A 14,312-nucleotide genomic window follows, 5' to 3' on the forward strand; every position below is an offset into this window, starting at 1 on the left:
CCATGTTTGACAGTTGGTGTCACACACTGAGGAACCATCATTTCGCCAACTCGACGGCGTACAAAAACCATGCGTGATGAAGTTAAGATTTCAAATTTTGATTCATCGGTCCATAAGACCTCCTTCCAGTTTTCAGTAGTCCACTGGCGGAGCTTCATGGACCCAGGCAAGCCTCTTTTTCATATTTTGCCATCTTAGCAATGGCTTTCTTACTGCCACTCGACCTGTAAAACTTGCAGCTCGAAGTCTTCTCTTCAAAGTTGAAACTGAGACTTCCTTACTTCGACCAGTGTTAAGCTGTGCTTGAAGCTGCTGTCCTGTGAGCCACCTATCACGCAAGCTGTTGACTCTCAGAAACTTGTCTTCTGATTGTGTTGTGGCTGTGGGTCTGCCAGACCTCTTCCTGTCAGTTTCCTCCGGTTTCCAAGTGCCTTTTTATGGTGTAGGAAACTACTCACTGACACTTTGGTGAGCTTTGCAATTTCTCGAAAGGAAAGACCTACACTTTGAAGGGTTTTCATGGTCTGTCTGTTTTCCTTTGTTAATTGTCTTTTTCTCACCATTATGATGGTAATATACTACTTCAGGTCAGGTCAGGTATGGGAGCATGTGCCAGAACAGCACGTCGCTGCGTCCACTTTCCGCCGGTACTCCAGGGGCCTCCGTCTGGCCATCCCCCAGGCAGATGCCAGGCCCATCCCCATCTCCTTGAGATGATGGTCAACCTGTTGCAACCATGAGGCACGTGGTCGACCCACTGGCCTCCTCCACTCATGAGACTCCCTCGCTGAGAGAATCTGGTGAGCAGGATCAGAGTCAGGAAAACGAGCCACATGTCCATACAGCCGCAACTGACGCTCACGGACTATGCAGGTAACAAATCTCATCCGAGTCTCTCTCAGCAACCGCTCGTTGGACACAAAATCCGACCAGCGATAGCCAAGGATTCTCCGAAGAGACCTGGTACCAAAGGAATTAAGTCTCCGTCTCAGATCCTTGGTCAGAGTCCAAGTCTCGCACCCATAGAGCAAGACTGGAAGTACCAAGGACCTGAAGACTCGGACTTTCGTCCTCCCGCACAGGTACCGGCAGCGCCACACCCCATGATCCAGTGAGTCCATGACTCCCCAGGCCCGACCCAGACGTCTATTGACCTCTGACTCGCAGCCAGCAGAGACATGAATATCACTGCCAAGGTAAGTGAATCTCTCCACGACCTCAACATCCTCACCACAAACAGACACAGACAGGACAGCAGCATCCAAGATGTCACCGAAAGCCTGGATCTTAGTTTTGACCCAAGAAACCCGTAATCCCAACGGCTCCGACTCCTCATTCAGCACCTCGAGGGCCCCCAAGAGGATGTCTAAAGTCTCCGCAAAGATGACTGCATCATCTGCAAAGTCAAGGTCCGAGATCTTGACATTCCCAAATGACGCACCGCAACTTGATCTCTCCGACATCCTCCCTAGAATCCAGTCCATACAAGTGCTGAAAAGTGTGGGAGCAAGTACACATCCCTGACGAACTCCAGTAACAACTGGAAATAAGTCAGAGATGGTACCACCACACTTCACAGCACTCTCAGTACCAGAGTAGAGTTCAGACATCAGATCGATCAGTTTTGGTGGCACCCCACGAAGACCAAGAATCCTCCAGAGGACGTCCCGATTCACTGAATCGAACGCTTTACAGAGATCAACATAGGCTGCAAGCAGCCCCTGCCGAAACTCTCGTCTGCGTTCGGTGAGGACACGAAGTGCAAGGATACGGTCAATCGTTGACCTCTTTGGTGTAAAGCCTGACTGCTCTGGACGCTGGTGCTCAAGCAGATGATGGCGAACCCTATCGAGAATTATCCGAGCAAAGACCTTGCCCGGCACTGAGAGCAGCGTCACCCCTCGGTAGTTGTTGCAGTCTTGGCGATCACCCTTCCCTTTCCAGAGAGGGACAACAAGGCCCCTCTTCCAGTCAGTTGGGATGATGCCTGTGTTCCAGGCAGAGCACAAAACTGCATGCAACGACACGAGTGCAGCATTTCCACCAGCCTTGAGAAGTTCGGCATGGATGCCACAGATCCCTGGAGCTTTGCCCCGTTTCAACTGGTTCACCGCAGCCCGTGTTTCCACAAGCGTAGGTGGACCACAGTTGATTTGAGGGTCAGCAACAGGGATTGTAACACCCTTGACGTCCAACTCGACAGTTGGGGGATCAGCCTGGTACAACCGCTCAAAGTAACCGGCCCAGCGGGCCTTCACTTCAGACTCCTCTGTCAAGAGCCTACCACTCTCTGCTCGAACTGTAGTGCTCCGAGGGATGGGCTTGGATGAACGTAATGCGCGAATTCCCCTGTAAGCGGGACGAGAATCACCTGTCCACAGGTGATGCTCTACCCCCTCACAGATTCCTCGCACATAGGCCTCCTTGTCCACCCTCAGTGCACGTACAGTTTTACGCCTCAGCTCCCTGAACAGCTCAGCTCTGCCATTCAGCCTGGCCCTGCGACTCTGGTCAATGGTATCCAGTGTCCCTTGAGAGACAAAATTCTTCTTTGCCCTGCGGTGAGCTCCAAGGCATCCACCGGCAACATCAAGGACGGTGGTCTTGAAGGCGCTCCACAACTCTTCAGGACCCCCAAAGCACCCAGACCCCCAAGTGTCCACTCAGCATGTTTGCAAACTCCTCAGCTACTCTCTCATCCCTGAGCTTGGCAACATCCAGCCTCGGCTGGGATGGTACCATTCTCCAGGATTTAAGGTGCAGCTTTAGAGTTGCTACAACAAGCCTGTGGTCAGTATTGAGGAACTGAGCACTCCGGTAGACCCTGCAGTTCTGGATCATCCTCCAACGACCGTCAATGAGGACATGGTCAATCTCCTTTGCCACACCGCCAGCGTTGGAATACCAAGTCCAGCGATGAGCTTGTGGGCGCTGAAACCATGAACCAGCCACCCTAAGTCCATGACTTCTTGCAAAGTCAAGGAACTTAGTGCTATTCTGGTTCATAGTTCCTGACCCATGGGGACCAACACACACCTCATAACCGTCCCTATCAGTTCCAGTCGATGCATTGAAATCCCCCAAGACTAGAAGTGTATCTCGTCTGGGGCACTGATCAACCACAGACTCGAGTGTGGCGTAGAATGCATCCTTCACGGTGAGATCACTCGCCTCAGTCGGAGCATAAACAGAGACCAGGGAAATGACACCTAAGGAGTGACGAATCCTTAATCTCATAATACGCTCGTTGACCGGTGTTACCTCAATTATCATTGGGGTCAGCTTATTGGACACAGCTACAGCAACTCCTTGGGTATGGTAACCATCAGAGCGACCAGACCAATAGTAGGTGTAACCACCCACCATTATCTCGCCGCAATCCGGTCTCCGAACCTCAGAGAGAGCTGCAATCCCGATGTCCAAACGCTTGAGCTCAGATGATAACAGAGACAGGTGATCATCCTCTCTTAGGGATAGGACATTCCAGGCACCCACCCGAAGGGACCGCCTCAGGTTAACCCAAGGAGACCGCCGTCTGGTGGACGACACCTCAGCACCACTCCGACACACTCTCCCGCAATCTGACCCAGGGATGTTACCCCGTGGTTTCCCTCCTATCAACGATTGGGGGTCCCGAAGGCTTTGCCCCAATCCCGTCATCCGGTGAGCTGCCCTGCGAAGGGAAGCTGCACAGGAGGTACTCCCACGGAGTGGGTTTTCAGATTTTTTTGCGTTTTTGCGTTTTGCGGAATGAAGGGTTTTACGGTGGCCGGAGTGCAAATCCTGCCACCAACCTCCTAATAAGAAGTGACCCCAACTGCAGGAGGACGTCCGCAGACACAGTTGGGCACTAGATATGGATGGCCGTTGGCTCACAAGGAGCTCCTCCGCCCTTTGACAGGTTTTGTTTTTAATCCTGCTGGGTGTCCATATCCAAACACCCTCCTCACCAGAAAACCTGGTGGGGGAGACGGTTTAGTCGCCGACAACCCGACCATGGAACAGGTTAGTACAGGTTTACATGGTACCTGTAGCAGGTCACAGATCGAACCTGACCTGACATAATGGAGGTTACTTCATTACTACTTCCTGCAGGGCAATATTGTCCAAATAATGATTCAGAGGGTGGAGCAACACAGTCTGTTCCAACACTGATTTTGTACAGACAGAGGGTTTGTAACTAATCAACAAAAGTTGGGACACTTTTGTTTCCATCAGAGCAGGAATTGTTTGCATCAACTTTCAAGGCTTAATTTACTTCCATTGCTGCAGAACAGCTGCAGTTGCGAATGCATTACTTGTTCCCTGAAAACGGCCCTTTTAACAACTCTGAAATTTACATTATTTTTCAGTTTTTGGTAACCTAAATTTTTTTTTAAACCTATGTCAGTTTATTGCTTAGCTTTGTACCATTTCAGGTTATTCACTGGACTTGAACTGCTTAAATTTCGGTAAAAAACTGGAAACATGGGGGTGTTCTAATACTTTTGACCGGTGGTGTGTATATATATATATATATATATATATATATATATATATATATATATATATATATATATATATATATATATATATATATATATATATATATATATATATATATATATATATATATAAAGATATTGTTGCGAATTCGCGCCCGCTGGCGTGCGATCGGCCGCTCGACTCGAATGGCGGCCGCCTCGCCCACCGGAACGGACAATTCCGTCGTGACCCTCTTGGAACAGCGCCGGGAGCCAGTCACGGGTGGGGTTTTAACCCCACCACGACCGTGCCAATTGCCCACCCGCGCAATCGTATCTCGCCGCAGGCCGACTCCTTACATGAACAGCTTAAGCTGTCCGTTCCGTGCTATCGGGATAACCGAGTGGTGTTATCGTCGGCCTCGATGGTTCCGATTAATTATCGGGCGTTTTAAGCCCACTACGTGAAGCAGGATGGAGAGTCAATAAAGAAAAGACGGAGCGAAACGGGAAAACAGTTCACACAATGCACATTTATTACGCAACACATGGAAAGCACACATATACAGCCAAACAGTCAGAATGCACCTATATCAGGTAAACAAAAGAAACAACGACACAGAGTTACAACCGAATATGCGTACACACGGGAACACTTACACAGTTCTACTTTACAAGGCGCCACACACATTTACTCAAAAGCAAAGGAAAGAAGCCACCCTCATAGACAAGGGGGCAGACGGGCCTGTAGGCCAATATGTGCGTGGGACCTGAAGGAGCGGCCAGGTCCGCGAGACCGGGTGGGTCCTACCGCGTCCTCGTGGCGCGTTGGCCGACGAGCCGCAGACGTGGCCACGTGGCTGTGCCCTGACTCCGTGCTCCTTTGCGGGTTTCGTTGGCACGACGTTTGGAGTGGGGGGGGGGAACGGGGCCCCCTTGTTGCACTATCTCAGCGCGGGGGAAAAGGCGGAATTGTTGATGCTCTGGGGGAGGGAGAATGGCTGGCTGGCTTGGGGTCCCGCGACGAGCGATCTCCCGCCGCGACCTCGTCGCCGACCTTCTCGCCTCGGACCCGAGCTCCTTGGCCTCTTGCCACAACTCTCCTCAGCCGACTGCAGAACCCAACTCGACGCCTTCGCCTCTCGACTCCACTCTCTGCCACACTCCGCCACTGCCACACTCTGCTCTTCCAAACTGACTCTGCCAAAACTCTGCTCCCAAAACTGACTCTGCCAAAACTCTGCCACGATTCGCTTTGCACTCGGCGCTTTATAGGCCGGCAGAAGAACCCATATGCAAATTTCCGGATCAGGATGAGCTCGGGGGCGGAACCACGCTCGCCCATTGGACGGAGGAAAAGTGGGCGTGAACCTCCCGTGATCCTAGAATTTGCATATTTCGATTTCACACGGACGTGCCTGGAGGCAGGGCCAAGCCACTCCGTGCTTGCTGATTGGACAGATCAGAAGTGGGCGTGTAGCATTCTTGATCCGAATTTTCCCTCGGAAAGGCCGCTATTTGCACTCGCGGCTCGGTGCGTATCGCTTGAACGAGCCCAAGACTGCCCGATGCTCAGTGTTCACAGGTGATGCCGGAATGGCCGTAGAAGGAGAGAGGTGAGGGTGGTGGAGGGTTTATTGGTGGTGGTTTGATGGTTATGGCGGTTGATTCAAAATAAAGATAGAACAGAAAAACGCCTAACTCAAAGTTTCGCAGCCCGAATGAATCACATAAATTCCCTCTAAACAACGGGTTTGGGGCTAACTACACATGTACTTAGAGTTATCTCAGCTACGGGACCTGAATGGTGGTTTGCGAATTTCCACAGCCGTAACAATATATATATATATATATATATATATATATATATATATATATATATATATATATATATATATATATATACATATACATATATATATACATATACATATACATATACATATATATATATATATATACATATACATATACACATATACATATACATATATATATATATATATATATATATATATATATATATATATATATATATATACATATACATATACATATATATATATATATATATATATATATATATATATATATATATATGTATATATATACATATACATATACATATATATATATATACATATATATATACATATACATATACATATATACATATATACATATATATATATGTATGTATGGCTGCCGAACCACATGACTGATGATATCATAAGTTTTTTTGTATTAACCAATTTAGCCCTTGATGACCCTCAAAAAATTTCATACTGCTCAGATTTAGCATTCTACATGCAATTATGACGTCTTAATGAAAACACCTCTGACATCATAAAACATCACACTTATTCCCCATGGAGAGTACTTGACAGGTGCCAAGTTTCGATTTTTCCGAAGCAGTTTTGGAGATACAGAGGTCTCATGTTTCTTTTTTAGAACATGGCTGCCACACCACATGAGCTATGATGTCATAATTATCAATAAACATTCTACACGAGTAGTCGCACCCGCGGTGAAAATTTTGTATCAATCTGACATGTGATTCCAGAGAAAAGGGAATAACAAAATGCAGACACACACGTTCATATGCACGTATGGGACCGATCGCTCAACCCTGCTCTTCGTTTCACGAGCACAGGCTAATAATGGGGTGATGATGTTGATGATGTTGAAGAATTTGAGGGGGTTATTGTGTTGACGGCCCATGTTACTTCGGTAAATAAATGTGGAAAATAGTTTGCCAACCCGCAATTATTGGAGCACGTTGACCGCAATCTCCAAACATTGCCTCAATAAATTAATCGTGCTAGAGCAAAAACCGTAAAGGGGAAACCCACTAATGGCAAGGACGCCCGTATAAGTACATTTTCACATTTTATTTTTTAAATGAAACTGTGTTAGTACTTCTTCATGAAAATGAAAATACATTTTCAGATGAGTTTAAATACTTTATTAAATGCCACACTTGCTGTCAAAGATGTTTATGAAAGATGAAAGACTTATTGACAATAATGACAGCTGATGCATATTTTACTTCTTCTCGTGGAAGTCTGATTGAATGCCATCTACGGGTGACAATTAATTCATGAACACATTTGTTTTGTTGATAATTTGTTTATTTGAACAGTATAACTTGGGGATTCCAAAAATTTCAAGCAAAATAGCATGGAAATATTGGTGACATTCACACTTCTTCATTTCTTGAAATGACTGATGTCAGGTAACTTCTGTTGGAACGTATGCATTCACTGCAGCGGAAAGAAGTTTTGCATTAAGTGTTGAAGTGTTTTAGAAGAAATGCGACATTTTTCATTGCAGATTGTCTGTTGCTTTCAACTGCTGTGACACTTGCATTTTGTGGGGATATTGACTAAGAACCTTCTTCACAATTGCACGCATCGTTTCCCTGTTAATGCCTAGCTCTTGAGATTTCCTTCTTGCCGACTTCGTTGGGCTCTGTTGGATTGCTTCTCTCACTCTTTCAATGGTTTCTTCAGTTCTTACTGAATTCCTTCGCCCTGACCGTTTTGCATCTGCTACACTTTAACAAAGCACAATATTGAATTCTGTGTGGGACGTGTTCGCAAACCAAACTCAGCCCGAAACTGTATTTGAGCAATTGTAATTGAGTAGTCATTGGCACAATAAAGCTCCACAATAATAAATAAATACATGTATATAAATAATAATAATAAATAAAATATATAATAAATAAATAATAACAAATAAAAATAAATCCACAAAATAAAGCTGTGTTCCATGCCACATTTGTTCATTTTTAGTTTTGATTGGGTTCAATCTTCCAAAGCTTAGTCCTTCACATCACCTGAAAAAAAACAAAACCAGATATTTATTATAAAGGGTTGTTCATGATTAAAATGTGTTTATGAATTAATTGTCACCCTGTACATGGATGATAATACGGAAGACAAGGACATTAGTAAATGTAAATGCATCAGGAGATGAATAATAGAGGTTCACATTCGTCTCTTTGTTGAATGGTAAAAGGTTTTTGAATATGAAATGTGATGTGACAAATAATAAACAACATTGAAATAAATGCTATGTAACTATATAAATATTTTCAAGTGTTTGTTTGTGTGTTTCTATGTTATTCTTTCACGGCCGAACCATAGCACATAGAGGCCCCAAATCTTTGGGTGTAGGAACTTCAGGATCTGGGCAAGGGGTCAGGCAGTGCTGTCTCTGGCCCACAGACAAAGGTAACCACCACGAGGCCAATAACTCCATATCTTTTCAATGTCCAACACGTCCAAAAACCACTGATGGAAAAAGCTTACACAGCCCCCCACCCTATCTTGGGTAGCACCGGGTAACCCCTACTGTTAATGAATATGACTTCATCCTTATTGATGAAGCTGATAAGTCAGAAACAGCACTGTCCTGGGGAGGTGTTGGCATATACATCTGAAAAACCATGTCATGATTGTACCCTACCCTTTTTGGGAGGTGGTCCATGGTGTAGCCTTGTTGAGATCTTCATACAAACTGTATTGGGCTGAAAGGATGGCCTAGAGGTATGCACACTCATGTCTGAGCTGTCTAGCCTGGGTTTAAAATCTAACCCAGCCATAAACTGCCATCCTGGTGATTCACAGGCAGGGTGATTCATTAATGTGTGTTCCGTCACTTGGATAGATATTAAATAGTAAACCTGTTTGCCAGCATTTGTTAGTGGATGTTAAAGATCCCATGGTGTCCTTTGTGAAGAGTAGGCGAGCTATATCTGGCACACAAACCAATTTGCAAATTCCTGCCCTGACCTACAGAGGACACCTACATCAGTGGCACAGCTTTGCCCCCTGGCCAATGATGCTACCCTGCAGTCTTGTGCTGCACACAAACTAACAATCTGTATGCACATACTTTCTGTGTCAATGATATTGCAGTAAGGGCCATGTAGCTTTCTAGAACTGATGACTTTCTTTTTCAGAAAGGTAGTCAATGTTATTGCTGAAAGAGTTATAGCTTTGCAGTGCAAAGGGAATCACCTGCAACATCACTTCTTATAGCCTTCAATGTATTTATAGGGGTTCCACTATCGTAGTCTCCGACCTCAATAGCTCTCTGTCCCCATTCAATTTCTCCTTCACATTACATTCCTCCATCTTTTCCTTAATCGTGAATAACCATCCATAGCACAGAATAATTGATAACTGGCCAAAAAAAGTTTCCAGAACTTTGCTTTTTCATCCAGTGTTCTGCTCCAGCCATTGATGCATCCAGTGATATCAATGTATTTTGCAGGGGTGATTTTGGGCCTGTTTTCAAGGTGGTGCAGCACACAACTGGCCAAGCAGCTGAAGCAAAGTTCAAGCAGCTTCCACGCTTTGTGCGTCGGCAAGAGGCCTTGCGAGAGATTGAGATGCTGTTTCTCTTTACTCCTCACCCAAACTTGCTGCTTCTTCATGATGCCTTCCAAATGTTGGATTCCAAAGAGATTGTCCTCATCACTGAACCGTGAGTCCTCCAGAATTTCAAGTGTATTTATTTTACACTTAATTATTTATGCCAGAGACAAGTGATTCACGTGTAAAAAAATTTCCCCCGACAACAAAGAAATGTTGCATTACGATGACACCACTATCAATGTACTGGACGATTATATCTCCCTTTAACCAGCATCAATATATCTCACCCTACAACTGCTTTTACTATTAAAATTAATGTTGACATATTGCAGGCTTATAGGTGAAATTGATGCAAGACATTACCATTGACTATGACCCAAAATGGGAAGAATTTTCATGATGATCACCTAAATATTCGCAAGGTCGATTAACCAGTCCTGAGGCATCCTCAAATGCAGCAGAAGCAGTACCTAGCGATGTACCTTCGATGCTGTGTAAATATTTATCATTCGCAAAGATGGACATTGGACAATAATGTCGGAAATAATTGTTTGTATGATACAAGTCACTGCTCACCTCCACTCATTTGTTCCCCCACCTGTGGAACCAACTTCAACATCCTCTTCAATCTCATTCTTTCCTCCAGGTCTTCAAGACAGCTGTTCACCAACATCTCAGATCATCCCCTCATCAGAAACCATGATCGTTCCTCCAGATGTTAAACTACTCCTAACACCCCGATCACCAAGTCCGCCTCCCTTCCAAATTTCCAGTTTTTCCTTCCTGAGAGTTTGCTTCTGTATCCACAGTGCCCACCCCTTGTTTACTCCCCAACCCCTCATTTTTCCACACACCCATAGTTTGTCCAAGTCTCTCTCTATTTTGTCCTTCAACCATGCAGTCAGTGTTTTCCCCTTTTTCCCCCACTGTTCCCTTTGTGCTATTGCTTCCTGATCCGTTATGTGTTCTAGCTCTTCCACGAGCCATATTTTTGTTTACAGAGTCAAGGATCGTGAAAGAGCTCGAACAGAGAACGGATCAGGACGCAACATAACAAAAGGAACAGTAGGAAGAGAAGGGGGAAATGCCAACAGCAGGGCCGAGGAAGAAAATAGATGGAGACAGACAAACAAGGGATGCAGGTAATGATACGAGGTAGGGGAGAATGTAAGGGGTGGAGAAGATGGATACTAAAGGGGGGAAAAGGTGTAATGGGGAGTGGGTGGAAAAGGTGTTTGACGGGGGTGGAAAAGATCATGGTTTTATCTTGGGGATGATCTGAGATGGTGGTGAACCGCCGTCTTGAAAACTTGGAGGGAAAAATGATTTGAAGAGGATGTGAAAGTTGGTTCCACAGGCAAGAAAAAAATAAAGAATGAATGATTGAAGGTGAGCAGCCTTGACTCTATGTACAAAAAAAATTAATTGCTAGGTAACAAGACTAACCTCAGCACAAATGAAGACACAACCCCAAGGTTAACTCCATTAATGTAGCCTGGTGTTGGCTTAGCAGTTATGGTGGTGGCTTGGGATCCTAGGGTCCTGAGTTTGAGCTCCGTTTGCCACTGAATTAACAGCAGGGGGTTGACTCAGCCTGTCATCCTTCCGAGGTCGGTGAAATGAGCACCAGTATACTGGTAATAGGGGCACTGCATCAGCAGCATAGCCGCGCCCCTAACCAATGATGCAAGCAGCAGCCAAAAAGGCAGCGCACGATCACAAAATAAACGTCCCTCATTACATATAGCTGCAGTTCAGTATACAAGAACAGGATAGTGATGAGAGTACAATGTGAGGTATTACCGAAAGCAAGATGAATGTAAAATGAAATATAGACTAGTACCTGAATGTTTACTCCAGCACCAACTAAGAAGGCAAACCTCAGCACAAATTTGAGAACTTCACATTTTCAATGCCTGCTTATTATTGATTGTCACCACTGTCACCAGTGCACTCACTTCACACATTATCATTTACCAATGGTTTGAAAGAAGAATTATTTGACAATACAGCACATACACTGAATGCAATGCAGAACAACACTGCATAAGAGACAGAATGCTGAGGTTTACCTTCCGTTCCTTCCCACACCCATTGCTTGTCCAAGTCTCCCTCTATCTTGGCGTTTTCTTTTTCTTTCTCTTTCTCTTTCTCTTTCTCTTTCTCTTTCTCTCTCTCTTTCTCTCTCTCTTTCTCTCTCTCTTTCTCTCTCTCTTTCTCTCTCTCTTTCTCTCTCTCTTTCTCTCTCTCTCTCTCTCTCTCTCTCTCTCTCTCTCTCTCTCTCTCTCTCTCTCTCTCTCTCTCTCTCTCTCTCTCTCTTTCTTTCTCTCCTGTTCCTTTTGCATCCCGTTACATCCTGATTTTAGTGCACGAGCTCTTCCACGAGCCTCGATTTTGTACATATAAAAAAAATGCAGTTCTATAAAACTTCATCCTGTAGGTGACACGAGAGCTCGATTGAGCCCCAAAAAACGTTCACACTCAAATTGACAAGTTCCCATCCACTTAGCAATTATTTGTTTACAAATAGGTGATTGAAGCAGGATCTGTTAAGTTTTGATGGTCTTCCTTTAAGACTTTATAACTCTCTAACTTAAGACTCAAAGCTGTCAGTTGCCAAAGATAAGTGTATCTCATGAAGAAAAAAATTGAGATTGTTCAGGAAAATCAAGACAAACAGAATGCAGGTAGAATGGGGGCAGGTGTGATGCTCTGGATGACAGGTAAAGATTGTGACTTAGAATCTTCTGCTTCATAACCATGGTTTTAACTTGCTCATGTAGAGGTACATATTATAGACAGAAAGCTGATTGCATTGTTGGGTATATGCTAAAGTGAAAGAGTGTAATGTTAAGTATGATGAGCATTGTGGTCTGATAGATTACAGGGCTGTTCACTCTTTGAGTGGCTGGTGAGTAGCAGAGGACGTGTTACCGAACGTATATGTGCTGGTTACTTGAGAAAGCTCTGCAGTGCCCTGAACCACCTCCATGCTGCCTCAATAATGCATCTGGATCTCAAGGTAAGCCTGAACACCACAAATAATTTGGATGGTCGACTATGAATTTATTTGCTGTTGAAAATTAGGCAAATGTGGTGTTTCCTCTGAGGGATAATCCAAGTAGAATTCCTTGGCATTGTCCTCATCAAAGAAAACAACTGACACTATCACAGAAGTTCTGGTGTTTTCTCACTGACTTGTAATGAGAAGATAATCCTTTCTTTCATGGTGTACTACATGTTCTCACTCATAGCATATAAACTAATAGCACATCAATGATATAACCCAAGGCATGAAAAGCAGCACAGTTTAACATCCACAAGGATTGTTTGCAAAGCGATGTCACCTCTTTTCAAAACACAGGAGAACAGGAACAGCTTAAAACTTACATCATGAGAGATAATGCATGTTTTTATAATAGTACTCAACTCAAACCATATTTCAAAGTTGGCCTCCAAAAGCCAGTTGCCAACTGGCATCCTCCATCATCCAAAGTCCTTTCTTGGTACACCTAAACTACTATCCACATTCAAGATCTTCATAAGCAGCTTGATGGAGTACTGCTCTCCCCTCTGGGCTGGCTCCTCTGCCTCACACCTTGCTCAGCTTGACGCCATGGAAACGAAGACCTTTAAGACTATTTGAATCTCCCATGATGAAGAGTCTATGGGCCTATCACTTTCCCATCACCAACAGGTCTATGGTCTCTCTGTCTTCTACCACCACCTTTCTAGTCTTGCACCCTCTGATCTTCCCTTGCATTGCCCCTCTCCCCTCCCCCCCAGGTTTCTGCAGGGCACATGTGGTCAACCCCCTTCTATTGAAACTCTCAAAATCCAGGATCACTGCTCACCTCAACTGATTTGTTCCTCTTCCCCCACCCCCCCACCTGTGGAATAAACTTCCACATTCTCTTCAATCTCATTCTTCCCTCCAGGTCTTCAAGACAGCTGTTCACCACCATCTCAGATTGTCTGCAATCCAAAACCATGATTTTTTTCCCCCTCATTAACTCCCTCTCTGCCCCCCAACCCCAAGCCCACCTCCTTCCAAATTACCAGTTTTTCCTTCCTGAGAGTTTGCTTCTGTATCCATCTTGTCCACCCCGTATATCCCACCTACCCTGGCCTCATCCCTCCCCACACCCCAAATTTGTTTGTCTCCCTCTATTTTATCCTTAAACCCTGCTGTTGGTGTTTCCCTCCCTTTCTACTGTTCCTTTTGTCCTGCTGTCTTGATCCGTTCAGTGTTCTCAATATTCCATGAGCCTTGGCTTTGTATACAAAACGAAAATAAACCCTCTTTGATCCCAAGTCATATATTTTTTTTATGTTCATTTTGGCACATAATCATTTCATATAAAAATTCCCCTGTAGTTCCCTTCAAGGTGAGGAAAAGGTAAATTTGGCTTGGATGCTATTCTGGTAAATACTATGTTTATTACACAGATGACTCTTTTAA

At 44.7% G+C, this 14,312-nt stretch overlaps 1 protein-coding gene across 1 annotated transcript in view; it reads left to right on the top strand.

Annotated features, from left to right (window-relative positions):
- Positions 1-14,312, top strand: part of LOC147029487 (uncharacterized) — a 68,084-nt gene that overhangs the window by 15,717 nt on the left and 38,055 nt on the right. Inside the window, exons 3-4 of the mRNA XM_085872130.1 lie at positions 9,747-9,959; positions 12,731-12,872. Of these exons, the coding sequence (XP_085728256.1) occupies positions 9,747-9,959; positions 12,731-12,872 (355 nt within the window). The remainder of the gene's footprint in view (positions 1-9,746; positions 9,960-12,730; positions 12,873-14,312) is intronic.

This window comes from Eptatretus burgeri, chromosome 3, assembly GCF_056783735.1.
Source record: "Eptatretus burgeri isolate ZD-2024b chromosome 3, Ebu_testis_v1, whole genome shotgun sequence".
Lineage (NCBI taxonomy): Eukaryota > Metazoa > Chordata > Myxini > Myxiniformes > Myxinidae > Eptatretus > Eptatretus burgeri.